A 20,314-nucleotide genomic window follows, 5' to 3' on the forward strand; every position below is an offset into this window, starting at 1 on the left:
GCTCACGTGCCCAAAAACGGACTGCTGGTCCAAGATAACTCACACAAAAACTTCCAAAATATATATTCCAGGTCGAATAAACTGGTCAAACTAAGTAGAGAATCAATCTTCAGGATGTTATTATCATATATATCCAATAACGTTCCAACCGGATCATACGTTTTCATCTGGAGCCGAATGGAACAGCCGTAGCCCCCACAGAGAAATGCGCCACAGGAAAATGGCATTCTGTCGGGACACTGACTATTTTCCCTCCCATTAGGTCAAAGTTTACAGCAAATGCTCCATTACACTTTCTACTGAATGAGGACATCTAGAGGAAGGCGTAGGAAGTGCTTCCAGATCCATATCTTGTTGGGAAAGGAGGGGGCGATGACGTCAAAGTTTCCCCAACTTTCAGAATTTCACTTCTTGTTTGGAAGATTGCCTGTTATAGTTCTGTTATACTCACAGACATAATTCAAACAGTTTTAGAAACTTCAGAGTGTTTTCTATCCAATAGTAATAATAATATGCATATATTAGCAATCTAGGACAGAGTTTGATGCAGTTCACTATGGGAACGCAATTTATCCAAAGTGTAAATACTGCCCCCTATCCTCAACAAGTTTTAAATATCATGTAAAATGTGTTCCGTCTTAATTGGATTGTGTGAGTGACTCTGAAGCATTGGTGTCACATAATCTTTATTTTTTGGGTGTGTGAGGATGAGTTGAAGTGGACTTTTGAGTATAATGGAGGCTAATAATGATGTCTGTTGTGTACGCAGGCTGTCTGTTGTTAAATCATTGTGTTGTGTACCTTGCAGGTTGTCCAGAGGATATTCTACAATGTCAACAGGTCATGGACAGGCAGGATCAGCTGTTCGGAGCTCAGGAAAAACAGATTTCTCCAGGTAGGAAGGAAGTTCTGAGGTGGAACGGATAATTTGTCAGATGAGCAGGGGCTGTTTGGAGTCTGGTTTCTCCCATGGTTTCTTCCCATCAAGGGAGGTTTTCCTCGTCACTGTATAGTAAAAAGTGCTAAATAAGTCACTATTAATTGATTGGTTAATTGATTGTTTGGCTGGTTGGTTGGCTGGCTGGTTGGTTGTTGAATTGATTAGTCCAATAGAATGTGTCCCTGCTAGAGCAGCAGCAGGAAGAGTATGTGAACCAGCTGAGTTCTTCTCGTATTTCTATGTCATCTACTACAAGTTCTGGGAGCTCGACGTAGACCATGACCTCTACATAGACCAGAGAGACCTGGCCATACTGTATTTATGGTATGGAAATCATTCACTTGACGTCCCGATGAGCTTGATTTATGTTGTGTGATTGTGGATCACATATCCCCTAGTCAAAGGCTTTTTTTTCACTACCTTGACATTTTGGCTTCTACAGACATTTCTGTAATAGGCAACATCAAGTATTTTATGTCTATGGATTCAGCAAACTGTTAGCTACAATAACTATAATGTCAACAACAACAAAAACGTTGAGACACTTATGAGTGAAAATATGCCATAAAGGTAAAAAAATATATAAAATGTTGAATTTCCTTGTTTCTTGTTGTGAAAAGCACTGTAAACTACGATAGACAAGATATCCAACACCAGATAGTGAATCCCCCAGTTCTTGAGGATAATGTACCAGTGTTTGAAGGCACAAATATCAAGGAAACAAACAACTATATAAAAACTTGGGACCACTGCCCACATCTGTTTTCAACAGAACATGAGCCCATTCACATTTAATGGCCAAGTCTGACCCTCACATATTTTGTCACAGGTGAAAGCCATTCCTAATTTCACAGAGGGTCACCCCAGTGATCCCACAGTCATTAGTGGGACTAGTTCCCCATCTACTGGCCTTCATGTGTATTGCACCTTAGGGAACTACTTAAGCAATAAGGCCCGAGGAGGTGTGGTATATGGCCAATATACCATGGCTAAGGGCTGTTCTTAAGCATGACGCAACGCAGAGTGCTTGGATACAGCCAAAAGCCATGGTATATTTGCCATATACCACAAACCCCTTAGGGATGCTTTTATTGCTATTATAAACAGGTGACCAATGTAATTAGAACTGTATAAAAAAATACCCATGGTATATGGTCTGATATAGCACAGCTTTCAGCCAATCACCATTCAGGGATCAAACCACCCAGTTAATAATACTTTGTGTATGCATGTACAGTTCATTCGGAAAGTATTCAGACCCCTTGACATTTTCCACATTTTATGTTACAGCCTTAACTCAACTAACCGTTGCCCCAGCACATTGACTCTGTGCCGATACCCCCTGTATATAGCCTCTGTATTTTTATTTTACTGGTGCTCTTTAAATATTGGTTAATTTTATTTATTTTGGGGGGAATTTTTCTTAGCCGCATTATTGGTTAAGAGCTTGGAAGTAAGCATTTCACTGTAAGGTGAAATTTCACTCAAGCAAAACACCAGTCTCAATGTCAACAGTGAAGAGGGGACTCCGGGATGCTGGCCTTCTAGGCAGAGTTCCTCTCTCCAGTGTTTGTGTTCTTTTGCCCATCTTAATCTTTTATTTTTATTGGCCAGTCTGACACATGGCTTTTTCTTTGCAACTCTGCCTAGAAGGCCAGCATCCCGGAGTCGCCTCTTCACTGTTGACGTTGAGACTGGTGGTTGCGGGTACTATTTAATGAAGCTGCCAGTTGAGGACTTGTGAGGCATCTGTTTCTCAAACTAGACACTCTAATGTACTTGTCCTCTTGCTCAGTTGTGCATCGTGGCCTTCCACTCCTCATTCTATTGTGCTTAGAGCCAGGTTGCGCTGTTCTGTGAAGGGCGTAGTACACAGTGTTGTACCAGATCTTCAGTATCTTGGCATTTTCCAGCATGGAATAGCCTTCATTTCTCAGAACAAGTATAGACTGATGAGTTTCAGAAGAAAGTTCTTTGAGCCTGTAATTGAATCCACAAATGCTGACGCTCCAGATACTCAACTAGTCTAAAGAAGGACGGTTTTATTGCTTCTTTAATCAGGACCAACGTTTTCAGCTGTGCTAACACAATAGCAAAAGGGTTTTCTAATGATCAATTAGCCTTTTAAAATTATAAACTTGGATTAGCTAACACAACGTGCCATTGGAACACAGGAGTGATGATAATGGGCCTCTGTACGCCTATGTAGATATTCCATAAAAAATCTGCCGTTTCCAGCTACAATAGTCATTTACAACATTAACAATGCTTACACTGTATTTCTGATCAATTTGATATTATCTTAATGGACAAAACATGTGCTTTCTAAGTGACCCCAAACTTTTGAACTGTAGTGTATCAAATCAAATGTTATTGGTCACATCCCATAGGAAAGCTAAATCCAAGATGAGAGCTCCTTTATAACCTCTGTCCATCTCCTAGACAAAAAGAGCACTAGTCAATACTAAAGTGAGATGCTGTGCATTTTCTCATACATCTCAATTGTCACTCCTGAGAAGTAGACATGGATCTGTCTCACAGTGATCACTGTATGTGTTCTCTGAACTCTCTCACACGTGTCTCTTTTCTCAGTCTCAGCTACTAGATAAATGAGAGTAGTACTTAAAGGTTTCAATGTGATACGAACAACTAGGTGCTCTATCTCAAACATGTCTCACAGATACACCCATACAGATCTCAGTGGTAATGCCACAAAATGTGGAAAAGTCAAGGGGTCTGAATACTTTCCGAATTAACTGTAGGTACCAGGAAGCCATTTCAGGCTGTCAATCAAGTTATAGTAGCTAGCTCGTCGAACTACAGGCAGTGGCGACCCGTCGTTCTGTTTTTAGCGACACCTGTTTAGCCTGTTTTGCATGTTATTTTGGCATTAGTACGTGTTACATATCAGTTTTCAAACAATGTAATAAAATATATATATAATAATGAATTTAGTAAATCTGCATACAAACAGCCTAGCTCAGTGCTTTCTGTGGTGGTGGGGAGCCAGGAGAAAATATGGAGCGTAGGGGTTGGTAATGTTCTCTAGTTGCGCCGTCATTGGCAGTCATCATCATGAATCAAGTTGACAATCTACTGGCAAATCCTTTTCGATCTTTGTCATATGAAGATAAAAACATATCGATGCTCGTCGGCCATTGGACATAAACATTACACAACAAGTTAGAAATTCGCAAATTTGGCAATGAATGATTTGGAAGGAATCAGTGGTTACCTGCGTTGCAAAGCAATTACTAGCCTGCTTTTCAGTGCAGTGGGTGTTTGGTCCAAATCTGGGTTTAAGGGTCTCTTTTCCAAGCTTAAAAGGATAAATATTCACATGCAACACCATGGGCAAGAAAAGGTTGAAAACTTTGGCTATGCAGTCAATCCAGTATGATTTATGCCGCGTTCAAAAGAACTGGAAACTCGGAACTGGGAAATCTCTGACTTCAGTGAGTATAAGACAACTGGAGCTCAGAGAAAAACGAGCTCCGACTTGGAAAATACGTTTTGAACGGTCATCCAACTTGGAATTCCAAGTCGGGAACTCAGGCATTTTTCTAGAGCTCTAACCTAAAGATTCTTGAAGTCATGATTCAACCTTCTTTTTTCGAGTTCCCAGTTGTATTTAAAGCACCGTAAATCCAGAGAATTCCAGACTTTGATGACAATGTTTGATTTGCCCAAAAGGACTGCCGCGCCACCTTCCTATTCAAGTGATCACAGCACAACAAAGTGAGTCCAAAAATGTCTAGTATGCTGCTGCATAAATTCTGTAATATGCCAGGGAGATATGTATACTGTACCTAAGAAAGTAATACTAAGTGCAGGTTGTGTAGTAAGCTGTAAGTAGCTCATGTGCCTCACACTAATAATTTGGTCCCTTTCCCCCTCATAACTTACATAGCCTACTGTTCTGACTTGGTGGTGCATATGTAGCCTATAGCCAGTTTTAGAGAAATGTAATCATTTAATAACCTTGTTGTGATGCTACCATGCTGTGTTGTCATGTGTTTCTGCCTTGCCATGTTGTTGTCTTAGGTCTCTCTTTATGTAGTGTTATGTTGTCTCTCTTGTCGTAATGTGTGTTTTGTTCTGTATTTATATATTTTTTTATTTTTAATCCCAGCCCCCGTCCCCGCAGGAGGCCTTTTTCCTTTTGGTAGGTTGTCATTGTAAATAAGAATTTGTTCTTAACTGACGTGCCTAATTAAATAAATAAATAAAGAGCTTTCATTGTCTGCTTATATGCCCCATTTATTTATCCTATAGTTCTGACTTTCTGAACAGAGAATACTGTAAGAATGGCCCATGTTCTGAATTCTGTCGCTGTACATTTCAAAAGTGCTTAACAAATAGTTATATTGACTATGTCCGTCCTAGCTCGCTCATTAATGTCTTAATCAAAATTACGGATTGCCTCTTAACGTACTCTTATCGTTCTTCTTATCGTTGCCCTGTGCCATAGTTTGTAAGTAGAAAACACATTTGTTTAAGCAAGTCAACCATATAAGCAATGTTTTTTAAAAGCCAGTAAAAGAGGCTGAATTGAACTGTTTTGCTGCCAGACAAGGCTCCGCTGATAGCCAGGTGTAGCGGTGGTAAGGATTCACTCCATGCTGCTGAAAATAAATATCTGCTGTTGGGACAGCTTTATGTAGGCCCTGACAGTTTGTGGCCACCGTTTGTCACCGTTATAGTGCAATTAATGGATTGTTTAGTGTTGTGTGGTGGCTTTACTGGAATGCATCCTAAAAAATATGTTTGAGTTTGCCCCACCAAAATTTACATGCTAAAATCCCCACTGGTTACAGGTAACTGCGAAAATAAAAGAAACACTAACACAAAATGCCATAATAGGGCATTGGGCCACCACAAGCCGGAACAGCTTCAATGCGCCTTGGCATTTATTCTACAAGTGTCTGTAACTCTGTTGGAGGGATGCAACACTATTTCTTCACAATATTGTTTTGTTGATAAGTGTTGAATTTGGTTAAGATTTGGTTATTAAGACCGCCATGGCATATGTCTGACATCGTGTTCATGCTCATCAAACCATTTCAGTGGCCACCTGTGCCCTGCGGATGGGGGCATTGTCATCCTATGGGGGCATAGTCATGGTAGCCAAAATAATGGCCTGCCCACCATTTTTATACTTGACACGAAGCACGATGGGATGTGCATTGCTTAATTGAATCAGGATCCATGTGTGGAAGCACCTGCTTTCAATATACTTTGTATTCCTAATTTACTGAAGTGTTTTCTTAGCTGGCATGCCTGTTGGCAAGGTTAGCAATAATTAAATGTACTGAATAAGACTCACATTCCTTTATAATTTTACCCAGACTCTTAGCAGAGAAGCATGTTACGTTTCTTTAAAAAAATAATCACCGGTCAGAAAACAGACAGCTCAAGAGATATGCTTATATATGCAGAAAAATATAGACATTTTTTTACATAGAATTAAGCATACCGATTATGGCTCTAGATTGCAGGAAAAGGCTGTTTCAGGAGTTTGAAGTATGCAACATTTTATAACTTCCAGACCAACCCCAAGACATCGTCACATACTTTGTGCCCCCTCAGTGCTTCAATCCTTCACAGAGCCAATTAGACACTCGCAGAGGTGAACCAAAGTGAATGGTATTTTCTCACGGAAAGACATTGTTATTTCATAACTTAACGCCTTTGCCCTGAGTCTGATCACCAATCCACTACCTAATAGAAAAGTGACTACTCTATACTATAACGGCCCTGCGGTAGATCAAATAAAACAATAGATCTTTATTACATGTTCCAAACCAATAGTCCCATATTGCATTTGTTTGAACATATGTGAAAACCCCTCTTGTGCAGTTACTGACGTATCTGGACTATTCGTGTTAGGACTATATGGACTATATGTTGTCATCAAAAACCATTGATTATTAATACCTCCTCTTCACCATCAATACACACTGCAACATAAAGTAAATGTCCAATACAAAAGACATTCTCTGAGAATAAAGCTGTGCATGTAGTTTCTTTTGATCCAGTACATTTTTCTTGCTTAAATATAGCCATATTTATTTTATAACTTTCCCCCTGTGGAATCAGTGACTCTCGTAAAAAAATTTCCAAAAACTACAGAAAGTGTCCATAGACACATCACCTAACAAATACTAATATCCTCTTGAACTTGTAGCCTTGCGTGTTTATTATTGGTTTCCTACAGGATTTTAAGTCAATTGTTAGGTCAGGTTTGAGGAGGAAAATATTAATTGATTTATAGTCCAGCACCACCTCTGTGTAGATACATTAGCTATGTATTATCATGAATACATTCTAACAGGAACAGGAAGTGAACTGTACGAGCCTACAGCTGTACGAGCCGACAGTCTGACACAGAAGAACACTGCCATCTGCTGGGGAAAGGTACAATGTGTAAGACAGTGCTGAGTGGTGGTATTTTCTCTAGTCTTATGGATGGGTTTTTGATTATCATTGCACAATACACTGACTTAATCAATTTCTGCAAACAATTGATTGATCCAGTCAAGTTTTGGGACCTTGGGTAGAGGGGGTATTCGAGTCGTATTTGAGTGCAGTGATCTTGTTTGTTTTTTCAATTGTTTTTTTTTTGCAGTGATCTTGTTCTCGCTCTCTCGAAATCAAAGTATCTACCTCTACTGTGGCTGTCGTACTCTGCTCCAGTGAAGAGGGTGGGGGGGGGGATGATGCATGCACATCAATGGGGCAGAAGCCATGAATTGTTCCAATTCCGAACGGTCAGATAGCTTGCAGCGTTGACAAGAAGCTGCTATGTGGGTGCTTTATTTCAGTTCAAAAAATATATATAGACGCAACATGCAACAATTTCAAAGATTTTACTGTCACAGTTCATCTTAGGAAATCAGTCAATTGAAATAAATAATGTCTTAATTTATGGATTTCTTATGACTAGGAAAACAGATACACATCTGTTGGTCACAGATATCTTTTTAAAAAAGGTAGGGGCGTGAATCAGAAAACCAGTCAGTATCTGGTGTGACAACCATTTGCCTCATACAGCGCGACTCCTTTGCGTAGTTGATCAGGCTGTTGATTGTGGCCTATGGAATGTTGTCCCACTTCTCTTCAATGGCTGTGCAAAGTTGCTGGATGCTGGCAGTAACTGGAACACGATGTAAAGTTTTCTTAACGCTCTCTCTATCCCTTATCCCTCTATCCTGTTAAGTGTGTTCAGGTTGGTTGGATTCGCCCACTAATTGGCCACGCCTGATCTTAATAAGTGCTTGTTTCCTTTGAAACAAGCACTTATTTGAATAGACAAAAATTAACAGCTTTGTATGCATAAAAAAACATTGCATTATATCTCCATTCTGATGGTGCAGTGAACTAATTCCATAGATAGAGAACAGAGATTATAGGTTTGAATCTCACGACTGCTGTGTCCCAATTTTTGGGTTTGCATGATTAACACCTAAGGAAATGAATTTCCATGTGTCCTAAAAAAAGATGGCAGTGTTATTGAAGTTACTCATTAAGTTGGTCATCAAAAATGTAAATATAAATGACCAAACATACACTATACAGCACATTTGGAAAGTATTCAGACCCCTTGACTTATTCCACATTTTGTTACGTTACAGCCGTATTCTAAAATGAATTAAATAGATTTTTTCCCCCCTCATCAATCTACACAAAATACCCCAAAATGACAAAGCAAAAGCAGGATTAGACATTTTTGAAAATGTATAACAAAAAAAAAACATATCATATTTACAGAATTATTCAGACCCTTTACTCAGTACTTTGTTGAAGCACCTAGCAGCGATTACATCCTTGAGTCTTCTTGGGTATGATGCTGCAAGCTTGGCACACCTGTATTTGGGGAGTTTCTCCCATTTTTCTCTGCAGATTCTCTCAAGCTCTAAGGTTGGATGGGAAGCATTGCTGCACAGCTATTTTCAGGTCTCTCCAGAGTTCAATTCCGGGCTCTGGCTGGGCCACTCAACAACATTCAGAGAATTGTCCCGAAGCTACGCCAGAGTTGTCTTGTCTGTGTGTTTAGGGTCGTTGTCCTGTTGGAAGGTGAACCTTCGCCCCAGTCTGAGGACCTGAGAACTCTGGAGCAGGTTTTCATCAAGGATCTCTCTGTACTTTTCTCTGTTCATCTTTCCCTCAATCCTGACTAGTCTCCCAGTACCTGCCGTTGAAAAACATCCCCACAGCATGATCCCCCCCCCCCCATGCCTCACCGTAGGGATGGTGCCAAGTTTCCTCCAGACATGACATTTGACATTCAGGCCAAATAGTTCAATCTTGGTTTCATCAGATCAAAGAATCTTGTTTCTCATGGTCTGAGTCCTTCAGATGCCTTTTGGCAAACTCCAAGCAGGCTGTCATCTGATTCCGTTACTGAGTTTGGGTAATCCAAATGTTACGTTACTGATTACAATTTTTGGGCAGGTAACTAGTAACTGTAACAGATTACATTTAGAAAGTAACCTACCCAACCCTGTAAATCAGACATGATTACTCGTACTGTAACAAATCTTAATATACATTTTCAAAACACTATCAAGTCTCATATGCAAACATACTCAGATCAACCACATGGTGGCGCTATAAGCGGAACACAATAACTATCTGTTTGACAGAGTCATGAATTTGGCACACATGCTCAGGGATGTGAGTATAGCTAACCTGTAGAGTATGGTTGTGTTTGGCCTCATGGTGGCGCTGTTGGAAGAAGGTGAGCAACAGTTTTCACTAGAATCTTTGAAAGGAACATTTGTTATTATTTGTATTCATTTAACATTTATTTAACTAGGCAAGTCAGTTAAGAACAAATTCTTATTTACAATGACGGCCTACAGAGGCCAAACCCGGACGGGACGACGCTGGGCCAATTTTGCACCGCCCTATGGGACCCCCAATCATGTCCGGTTGTCATACAGCCTGGAATTGAACCAGGGTGTCTGTAGTGATGCCTCAAGCACTGAGATGCAGTGCCTTAGACCGCTGCGCCACTCGGGAGGTTTGAGATGGGCCTATAATCTATCAAGATCAGTTTTTTTAAGGAGTGGTTTAGTTACAGACAGTTGTTTTCTAGATATTGTTGTTTAGATTTTCAATATATATTATACACTGGCAGCAGCCAAAATAAATAACCTAGGAATCAGGCTTAACCTGTCATATCTGAACATACACAGGTAGGGCAAGACTACACAGCCTTCCCTTAAAGGTGAAAACACATCCACCGAATTATGGCCTGTTCGCTGACTGCGTGGTGTGTTTTAGGGACCACCCCGCCAGTGGGCGTCTGACTGCCAAATCGGTTTGCAAATTACAGCAAGGCACTCTGTTTAGACTTGTGGTAAGTACTTTAGGCCGTGCTGAGAAACCAATACAAATCTGAATCACAGGACTTCAAAAAGATACATATGCACTTCCAAAGATCATTTCTATATCCATCAAGGCTTGAGTATAACATTTAATCACAGTTTCTAAATTGAACACTTCATAATTTTCTTTCAACTCACAGTTTTGACCTCAATCATAACACAGAGGCCATATAGCCCTAGGCCTCTTTCTATCCATGCTCAGATGTGTGTGCTCTCAACATTAGAAAGGACGAAGAAACCAGACAAATGCAAACTTTGAGCGCTCCAAACTAACGACATTGGGGAAAATGACTGGAAACTTCTACATTGAATGAAATAAACCAAAACGTATTTCTGACAAGTGTAGCATAGTTTGTGAGATCTGAAAACAACGTGTCCCCTCTGAGAATTAGAACAGTAAATTCATATGCATATATATTTCAGGAAAGAACAAAGATTAGTGATGTAACCAAACCATAACAGTCTAGATTACTGGGAAATTATGGTGATTAACAGTAAATGCATTACTGGTGATATAATTTGCTGGGAATCAATAAACATTGAACAAACAAAGGGTATACTTAATAATTCACATAATGAAATAATGAATTTGCCCGAATTGGCAGGAGGCAGAGAGCACATTGGTGGTCGCCACACTATCTTATTCCTATCTTTATGCAAGTTGCAACATTCCTTCACAAAATATATAACCCTTTTTTTTTTTTTTTTTTTTTTTTTTTTTTTACTAAGGCCAAGATTCAATCATATTAAGCTGAGGTTTTGGCAGTGTCGGAGGTGGAACTGCATTGCAGCTGTCAAATTAGTGAGCACCGGCTCTTGCAATCACTGTCAGGAAAGCCACACCCGCCCTACTTCCGTTAGAAGTTCAGAGCGAGTGTAGGCTTTATATAAATAATTACTTTCAAATTGAAAAATCATTCAACTAAATTCTATCATCTTAAACCAGGTGTCGATTACATCTCACATTCCAGTGTTCAAACTTGTAAACAAGGCTGCAAATGATTTCTGTTAATGCGAAATCATTTTCAATGTTAATGCGAAATCACTTGCAATGTCCTCTTTAGGTTTACTGCCAGGAGCGACTTGTGGATTTATCAGCTCTAACTCAGTTCCACCTCTGACAGCATCAAAACAACAGCTATGCCGATGTCGGCAAAAGCAGATCTGATTGAATAGAGCCCTAACTTTGGAAATGCAGAAGCACCGTCTGTCCTGGTTTGTTAATCTATATACAGCACACAAAAACATTCCATCCTGTGAAATTATTGTGAAATGTCATTTGACCCAACACGAGACATTGCGACATGTCATCTCGGTTGTCATCTGCCCTCTCTCTTCACTTTACAGGCAACGTTTTTTAACAGTGTTGTTTAACAGAAACTCTGCCGTTTTCTCCGCCCTGTCCCCCAGACACATACTGGGCAGAGTACAGGCTCTCTCGGTGCGGGTCTGTCTTCCCTGTGTCCAGACTGCTCAGTGTTCTCAACCTTAGCATCTGCCTCAGCTTTTGACGGAACTCCCTAGAGGCAAAGTAGTAGATGAAGGGGTCGAGGCAGCTGTTGAGGCAACTGAGGGAAAGAGTCAGCTTGTAGGCCATGTAGAGGGAGTCCCCGTAGAAGAGCCTCCGGATGGTGTGAGCCAGTAGGAGGATGTTGTTGGGAGCAAAGCAAAGTGTGAAGACCGTTAGGACGGTGACGGCAAGACGGATAGCTTTCTCTTTCTGGTTGGTCTTGGAAACTCGGGCCAGCTTGCGGATAATGCCGACGTAGCAGAATACAGTGATGCAGAATGGGATGAGGAAAAGGATCACAAACAGGGTAAGGAGGAAAGCAGCCCAGGCCTCCATCGATGGAAGCATGTCCCTCTTCAGAACATCAAAGCAGGTGGTGATCCCGAGTTCTGGAACGTGGAACGTCAGGTCGGTTGTCATTAATGGGTACAGGACAGATAGGACGACTGTCCACATGGCCAAACAGCCGATAACAGCGAATGACTTCCTTTCCCTGGTCTCACGGAAGAGCATGGGCCAACAGATGCCCAGGTAGCGGTCTCCACTGATGGCGGTCATAGTTAGAATTGAGCAGTACATGTTGGCAAAGAACACCAGGGTCAGGAGCCTATGAAAGATCAGAATATATTTAATTGTTATTCATCTGTGACAAAATAAAGTTGTTGGCTCAGGGCATGGAAAATACATCTTTCTCAATGAGACTAATCAGGATAAATAAATGATGATAAAAAAAAAATAAACAAGAATACCTGCATACGCCCGGGCCCAGGCTCCAATTATGCCCCTGCATCTGATACTTGATCTGGAAGGGCAGGACGAGGCCCAAGACCAGGTCAGTCAGGGTCAGGTTTATCATGAAGATAATGGAGGGGGTTTTGGGAGAGGTACGGAAGAGGAGAAGCCACATGGAGAGGCCATTTCCTGTCAGGTTGATGACGGTGACCACGATGTAGATGATGGAGATAGCAGTGCTTGCTGTCGTGTTCTGGAACAGGGACAATGTGATGTTGTCCAGTTTGGTGCTGTTGGTACTCCATGCCATGGTGACAATGACTTCACACAGACTACCTATGATCAGACAGACATTTAGATTATGTAAAATTATAGAATTGTCTTGTCTGTAGCCCAATGTACTAGCTAGTGTCAAACAAGAATTGGCAGACAATAATGTGCCAATGAATTAAAGACACCCTAATAGGGTAATTGTATTCCTTCTTTAATAAGGACAACAGTTTTCAGTTGTGCTAACATAATTGCAAAAGGGTTTTCTAATGATCAATTAACCTTTTAAAATGATAAACTTGTATTCGCTAACCCAACAGGAGTGATGGTTGCTGATAAAGGGCCTCTGTACGCCTATGTAGATATTCCATCAAAAATCTGCTGTGTCCAGCTATAATAGTCATGTACGACATTACCAATGTCTACACTGAATTTCATGTTATTTTTAAATGGACAAAAAAATGTGTTTTTCTTTCAAAACAAGAACATTTCTAAGTGACCCCAGACTTTAGAACGGTAGTGTATATAAGGTTGAAGTCAGAGGTTTACATACACCTTAGCCAAATACATTTAAATTCGGTTTTTCACAAGTCCTGACATTTAATCCTAGTAAAAATTCCCTATCTTAGGTCAGTTAGGATCACCACTTTATTTTAAGAATGTGAAATGTCAGAATAATAGTACAGTGATTTATTTCAACTTTTATTTCTTTCCTCACATTCCCAGTGGGTCAGAAGTTTACATACACTCAATTTGTTCTTGGTAGCATCGCCTTTAAATTGTTTAACTTTGGTTAAAAGTTTTGGGTAGCCTTCCACAAGCTTCCCACAATAAGTTGGGTGAATGTTGGCCCATTCCTCCTGACAGAGCTGGTGTAACTGAGTCAGGTTTGTAGGCTTCCATGCTCGCCCACACTTTTTCAGTTCTGCCCTCAAAATGTCTATATGATTTAGGTCAGGGCTTTGTGATGGCCACTCCAATACCTTGACTTTGTTGTCCTTAAGTCATTTTGCCACAGCTTTGGAAGTATGCTTGGGGTAATTGTCCATTTGGAAGAACCATTTGCGACCAAGCTTTAACTTCCTGACTGATGTCTTGAGATGTTGCTTCAATGTAGCCACATAATTTTCTTCCCTCATGATGCCATCTATTTTGTGAAGTGCACCAGTCCCTCATGCAGCAAAGCACCCCCACAACATGATGCTGCCACCCCCATGCTTCACGGTTGGGATGGTGTTCTTCGGCTTGCAAGCCTCCCCCTTTTTCCTCCAAACATAACGATGGTCTTTATGGCCAAACTGTTCTATTTTTGTTTCATCAGACCAGAGGACATTTCTCCAAAAAGTATGACCTTTGTCCCATGTGCAGTTGCAAACCATAGTCTGGCTTTTTTATGGCGGGAGTAGTGGCTTCTTCCTTGCTGAGCGGCCTTTCAGGTTATGTCGATATAGGACTCATTTTACTGTGGATATAGATACTTTTGTACCTTTTTCCTCCAGCATCTTCACAAGGACCTGGGATTGATTTGCACTTTTCACACCAAAGTATGTTCATCTCTAGGAGATAGAACGCATCTCTTTCCTGAGCAGGATGATGGCTGCCTGGTCCCATGGTGTTTATACTTGCGTACTATTGTTTGTACAGATGAACTTGGTACCTTCAGGCGTTAGGAAATTACTCCCAAGGATGAACCAGACTTGTGGAGGTCTACACTTTTTTGTCTGAGGTCTTGGCTGATTTCTTTTGATTTTCCCATTATGTCTAGCAAAGAGGGACTGAGTTTGAAGGTAGGCCTTGAAATACATTCACAGGTACACCTCCAATTGACTCAAATGATGTCAATTAGCCTACCAGAAGCTTCTAATGCCATGACATAATTTTCTGGAATTTTCCAAGCTGTTTAAAGGCATAGTCAACTTGTTTGTAAACTTCTGACCCACTGGAATTGTGATACAGTGAATTATAAGTGAAATAATCTGTCTGTAAACAATTGTTGGAAAAATGACTTTTGTCATGCACAAAGTAGCTGTTCGAACCAACTTGCTAAAACCTATAGATTGTTTATAAGAAATGTGTGGAGTGGTTGAAAAACGAGTTTTATTGACTTGAACCGAAATGTATGTAAACTTCCGACTTCAACTGTATTAGAAAACATTTCTAAAACCTGTTGCTTTGTCATTATGGTGTATTGTGTGAAGATTGAGTAGAAAAAATGATTTAATCAATTTTAGAACAATGCTCTAACGTAACAAAATGTTGAAAAGGTCAAGGGGTCTGAAAATTTCAGAATGCACTGTATATCTAGGGATAACCACAAACAAAATCGGTGAATGCAGATGCTTCTGAAGCTAAGAAAAAAAAGTTGGCATGTGGAAAGAGTGTGACTTTCTGTAAATGGCAGTCAAAGAGAAGAACAATAAATGTTGTCCACCAAACGCTTATTTAGGCCAGGGTTTCCCAAACTCTGTCCTGTGCACCCCCCCCCCCCCCCCCCCCCCCCAACACAGCTGATTCAAATAATAAAAGCTTGATGATGAGTTCGTTATTTGAATCAGCTGTGTAATGCCAGGGCTAAAACCAAAATGTGCACACAAGGGGGGCCCCAGGACGGAGTTTGGGAAACTCTGATTTAGACCCAATCACGATCTCTTCAGAGCAAGTTATTACATATAGTCCCGTTTTAACATTCTCTATGAAATGGGCTTTTTAAGTTACAGTGCCTTGCGAAAGTATTCGGCCCCTTTGAACTTTGCGACCTTTTGCCACATTTCAGGCTTCAAACATAAAGATATAAAACTGTATTTTTTTGTGAAGAATCAACAACAAGTGGGACACAATCATGAAGTGGAACGACATTGATTGGATATTTCAAACTTTTTTAACAAATCAAAAACTGAAAAATTGGGCGTGCAAAATTATTCAACCCCTTTACTTTCAGTGCAGCAAACTCTCTCCAGAAGTTCAGTGAGGATCTCTGAATGATCCAATGTCTGCGCTTTTAACGGACCTCTGAGACTATCACAGTGCAGGTGCATTTATACGGAGACTTGATTACACACAGGTGGATTGTATTTATCATCATTAGTCATTTAGGTCAACATTGGATCATTCAGAGATCCTCACTGAACTTCTGGAGAGAGTTTGCTGCACTGAAAGTAAAGGGGTTGAATAATTTTGCACGCCCAATTTTTCAGTTTTTGATTTGTTAAAAAAGTTTGAAATATCCAATAAATGTCGTTCCACTTCATGATTGTGTCCCATTTGTTGTTGATTCTTCACAAAAAAATACAGTTTTATATCTTTATGTTTGAAGCCCGAAATGTGGCAAAAGATCGCAAAGTTCAAGGGGGCCGAATACTTTCGCAAGGCACTGTATGTATGATTACATGCAGTAAGCTTTGAAATTATAGATGAATGTCCATTTGAATGTGGTAAAAAGTCATTGATAAACAAAAGAAAATATACATTTACAGCTAATTGTTGAAATGTTTATGTTTGCTTTTTTAAAGTATTATTTTTACATTTGCAATATGTAACTTTTTTGGTGACCTGACCAAATTCACTCAAAAATGTGAGTTATAGAACTGTCATTCTTATTGAAAGCAAGTCTAAGAAGTGGTAGATCTGTTCTATGTGCTCTATTTTTATGCTTCCAGTTCTTAATTTTAATTTTGTGTCTTTTACTTTCGGTTTTGTACACCAGTTTCAAACCTTTAAAAATACAATATTTTTATGTAATTAAAATATATTTCATAGTGGTTTAGATGGTACAATGATTATCTGCTCCATCTATTACTTATTTTATCACATAAACTGAAATAAGGCAAACCTTTCAAATTATAGCAACCAGGAAATGGGGGAGCGATTTCTGCATATTGCACCTTTAAAGGACCAAAATAACTCAAAGTCTCTAAATGCATAAGTAGTTGCAAACATGCAAATTAAGCCTAAAATGCAATGTATGTATTTATGTATGTATGTATGTATGTATGTAATGTAATGTAATGTAATGTAATGTATGTATGTGACTGCATACAGTTTGTTTCTTCATTGAAGTGCATTACTATTTAAACTTTCTCTTACTGAAAGCCAATATTAGGCTATACCATCGATAAGTTGAAATATCATCACGTCTAGAACAGCCTTCCACCCGAAAGTCAATTCTGAATGAAAAAAGTATTAAAGGGGACAGTTAAAAACTAAGCCTGTGCTAATAGTCCTCTGAAAGCACATTAATTCTGGGAAATAACATAACTGAGAATCTCTTGTAATACTAGTCCTGTGCAAATAGGGCTTTAGGCAACAACAACTATTGTGTATGATGAACTGTATCATGTATAATAGGTGTTAGTATAAAAATATTGTCTATAAAATCTTTTTTTTTTGCATTGAGTGTGATATTTTTCTATTCTTGTGGTGAAAATAATGTGTTTTTGGCTCTGGAGTGAACTTCCCATTGTAAAATACTACAACAATAGCACACACCACAAGGACTAAATACACTTTCACCCAAACATATTGAGGGTGTTAATAACCACAAACCAAATGTGACTGTGTCTGCTGACACTTTCTATATACTATAGAACACATTTCCAGTGTTGTACAAAAATATGAAATTCCAAAAGTGGATGAAATTCCAACAGTGCATCTTGGCTCTTGCACAGTAAATCCCCCTCCATGTGCAAGTGAAGTGGCACTCTAACCTTATATGAACTATTTAACCAAAACACAAGCTTTGCCAAAAGTAAATAGCACAGGTACTGTATGCATCTAAACAGAATGCCTTCATTCTAACTTCAAATATAGAACGTAATATATCTGAACATTATCCCTATTTCTGAGACAAGGTACTCTGAATTGAAACAAAGAACAATGACATATTTTAGGCTAAATCTTTATCAATCTCGAATTCAGATTTTGGACATTAACAGTTCAAATTTAAGTATCTTTGTATTAAGGGCTCCCGAGTGGCGCAGTGGTCTAAGGCACTGCATCTCAGTGTTAGATGGATTAATCCAGGCTGTATCACAACCGGTCGTGAATGGGAGTCCCATAGGGCGACACACAGTTGGCCCAGCGTCGTCCGGGTTTGGCCAGTGTAGGCCGTCATTTCAAATAAGAATTTGTTCTTAACTGACTTGCCTAGTTAAATAAAGGTTACAATTAAAAATGTAAAAAGTGTAAAGCAAAGAGACAGAGCAGTACTTACCTCTGAGAATACACAGACTTGAATCAGAGAGGGGCGGTTGGGGGATGGATGCATTGTACTGTAGCAGGTCAGGAAACGGGTGCACGTTACTGTCGAATAAGGGAAGTGCGTCATGTCTTCATATCCAACTGCCATAGGCAGACAAAACTAGTAAACAAGGTGTAATAATGTATGTGCACTCTGTTTCTGTTTGGTATTTGCTTTCCTTTTATTAGGTAAGTTGATTCAGGATACATTTCAATTACAACAACGACCTGGAAAAAAAGTGTGCGTGTGCAATAATTAAATTAGCTCTTGCACGCCTGTATATATATCTTGCCTATGCTGCTCTGTACCATCACTCATTCATATATCCTTATGTACATATTCTTTATCCCCTTACACTGTGTACAAGACAGTAGTTTTGGAATTGTTAGTTAGATTACTTGTTGGTTATTACTGCATTGTCGGAACTAGAAGCACAAGCATTTCGCTACACTCGCATTAACATCTGCTAACCATGTGTATGTGACAAATAAAATTTGATTTGATTTGATTTGATTTGATTTATACAATGCCATTTCTTTTTTATAGGACTCATTTTAATGCCAAAAGGTTACATCCACAAAACTTAGTGCACTGTGTTCATAACAGATTGTAGTTTTGGGAACAGAAAACTGTATTGAGATCGGGCTTATTTCTACGAGAAAATCAGAATGTCGGCCCAGTTACATATCCAGACGCCTCACAAGTCCTCAAATGGCAGCTTCATTAAATAGTACCCGCAAAACACCAGTCTCAATGTCAACATTGAAGAGGCGACTCGGGGATGCTGGCCTTCTAGGCAGAGTTCCTCTGTCCAGTGTCTGTGTTCTTTTGCCCATCTTAATTTTTATTTTTATTATCCAGTCTGAGATACGGATTTTCTTTACTCTGCCTAGAAAGCCAGCATCCCGGAGTCGCCTCTTCACTGTTAACGTTGAGACTGGTGTTTTGCGGGTACTATTTAATGAAGCTGCCAGTTGGGGACTGTTTCTCAAACTAGACACTCATGTACTTGTCCTCTAGATCAGTTGTGCACCGGAGCCTCCCACTCCTGTTTCTATTCTGGTTAGAGACAGTTTGCGCTGTTCTGTGAAGGGCGTTGTATTTTATCTTCAGTTTCTTGGCAATTTCTCCCATGGAATAGCCTTCATTTCTCAGAACAAGAATAGACTGATGAGTTTCAGAAGAAAGCTCTTTTGAGCTTGTAATCGAACCCATAAATGTTGATGCTCCAGATACTCAACTAGTCTAAGTAAGGCCAGTTTTATTGCTTCTTTAATCAGAACAACAGTTTTCAGCTGTGGTAACATAATTGCAAAATGGTTTTCTAATGATAAATTAGCCTTTTAAAATTATAAACTTGGATTAGCTAACACAACGTGCCATTAGAACACAGGAGTGATGATAATGGGCCTCTGTACGCCTATGTAGATATTCCATAAAATAATCTGCCATTTCCAGCTACAATAGTCATTTACAACATTAACACAGTCTACACTGTATTTCTGATCAATTTGATGTTATTTTAAGGTACAAAAATGAGCTTTTCTTTCACAAACAAGGACATTTCTAAGTGACTCCAAACTTTTGAATGGTAGAGTATGTGTGCTGTTCCATAAGGTGCAGTTTTAGCAGTTTTTTTTATAAATTCTGATTTTACTGTTTGACTGAGTTACATGATGTGGAATAGCGTTCCATGTAGTCATGGCTCTATGTAGTACTGTGTGTTTTCTGTAGTCTGTTCTGGACTGTGAAGAGACCTCTGGTGGCATGTCTTGTGGTGTAGGTATGGGTGTCTGAGCTGTGCGGTAGTTGCTTAAACAAGCACCTCTGTGATTTCAACATGTCAATACCTCTCACAAAGACAAGCAGTGATGCAATCAAGCTCTCCTCCACCCTGAGCCAGGAGAGATTGACATGCATATTATCAATTGGGTGGAGGCCGGCCTGTGGTGACTGTTTAACAGTCTCATGGCCTGGAGATTGATAAATAGATTCTGTCTCATGTGTCCCAGCTTTGACACAACTGTACTGTCACCGCCTTCTAGATGGTAGCGGGGTGAACACACCTCCAGCCTGTCAATGATTTAACCAAGCAATAGACCAGTGAGCAACAAACCCATCCTCACAACATCAATGCTAGCCAAGATATTTAGAAATAATGTCACTATATATTAACAAACAATTATATTTACAGTATATAAAATAATATTATAATAACAAATATTACAAATAAT

The 20,314-nt window shown here is 39.6% G+C and overlaps 1 protein-coding gene across 1 annotated transcript; it reads right to left on the bottom strand.

Annotated features, from left to right (window-relative positions):
* Positions 1–10,408: 10,408 nt before the first annotated feature.
* LOC110519968 (P2Y receptor family member 8) lies at positions 10,409–18,145 on the bottom strand. Its single transcript, XM_021596894.3, has 3 exons — positions 18,054–18,145; positions 12,592–12,910; positions 10,409–12,449 (listed from the first exon to the last, which is right to left on the bottom strand). Exons 2-3 carry the CDS (start codon positions 12,882–12,884, stop codon positions 11,690–11,692), a joined length of 1,053 nt encoding a protein of 350 aa, XP_021452569.1. The 5' UTR covers positions 12,885–12,910; positions 18,054–18,145; the 3' UTR covers positions 10,409–11,689.
* Between the last annotated feature and the right edge of the window lie 2,169 nt (positions 18,146–20,314).

This window comes from Oncorhynchus mykiss, chromosome 3, assembly GCF_057628025.1.
Source record: "Oncorhynchus mykiss isolate SJ-2025 chromosome 3, ASM5762802v1, whole genome shotgun sequence".
NCBI lineage: Eukaryota > Metazoa > Chordata > Actinopteri > Salmoniformes > Salmonidae > Oncorhynchus > Oncorhynchus mykiss.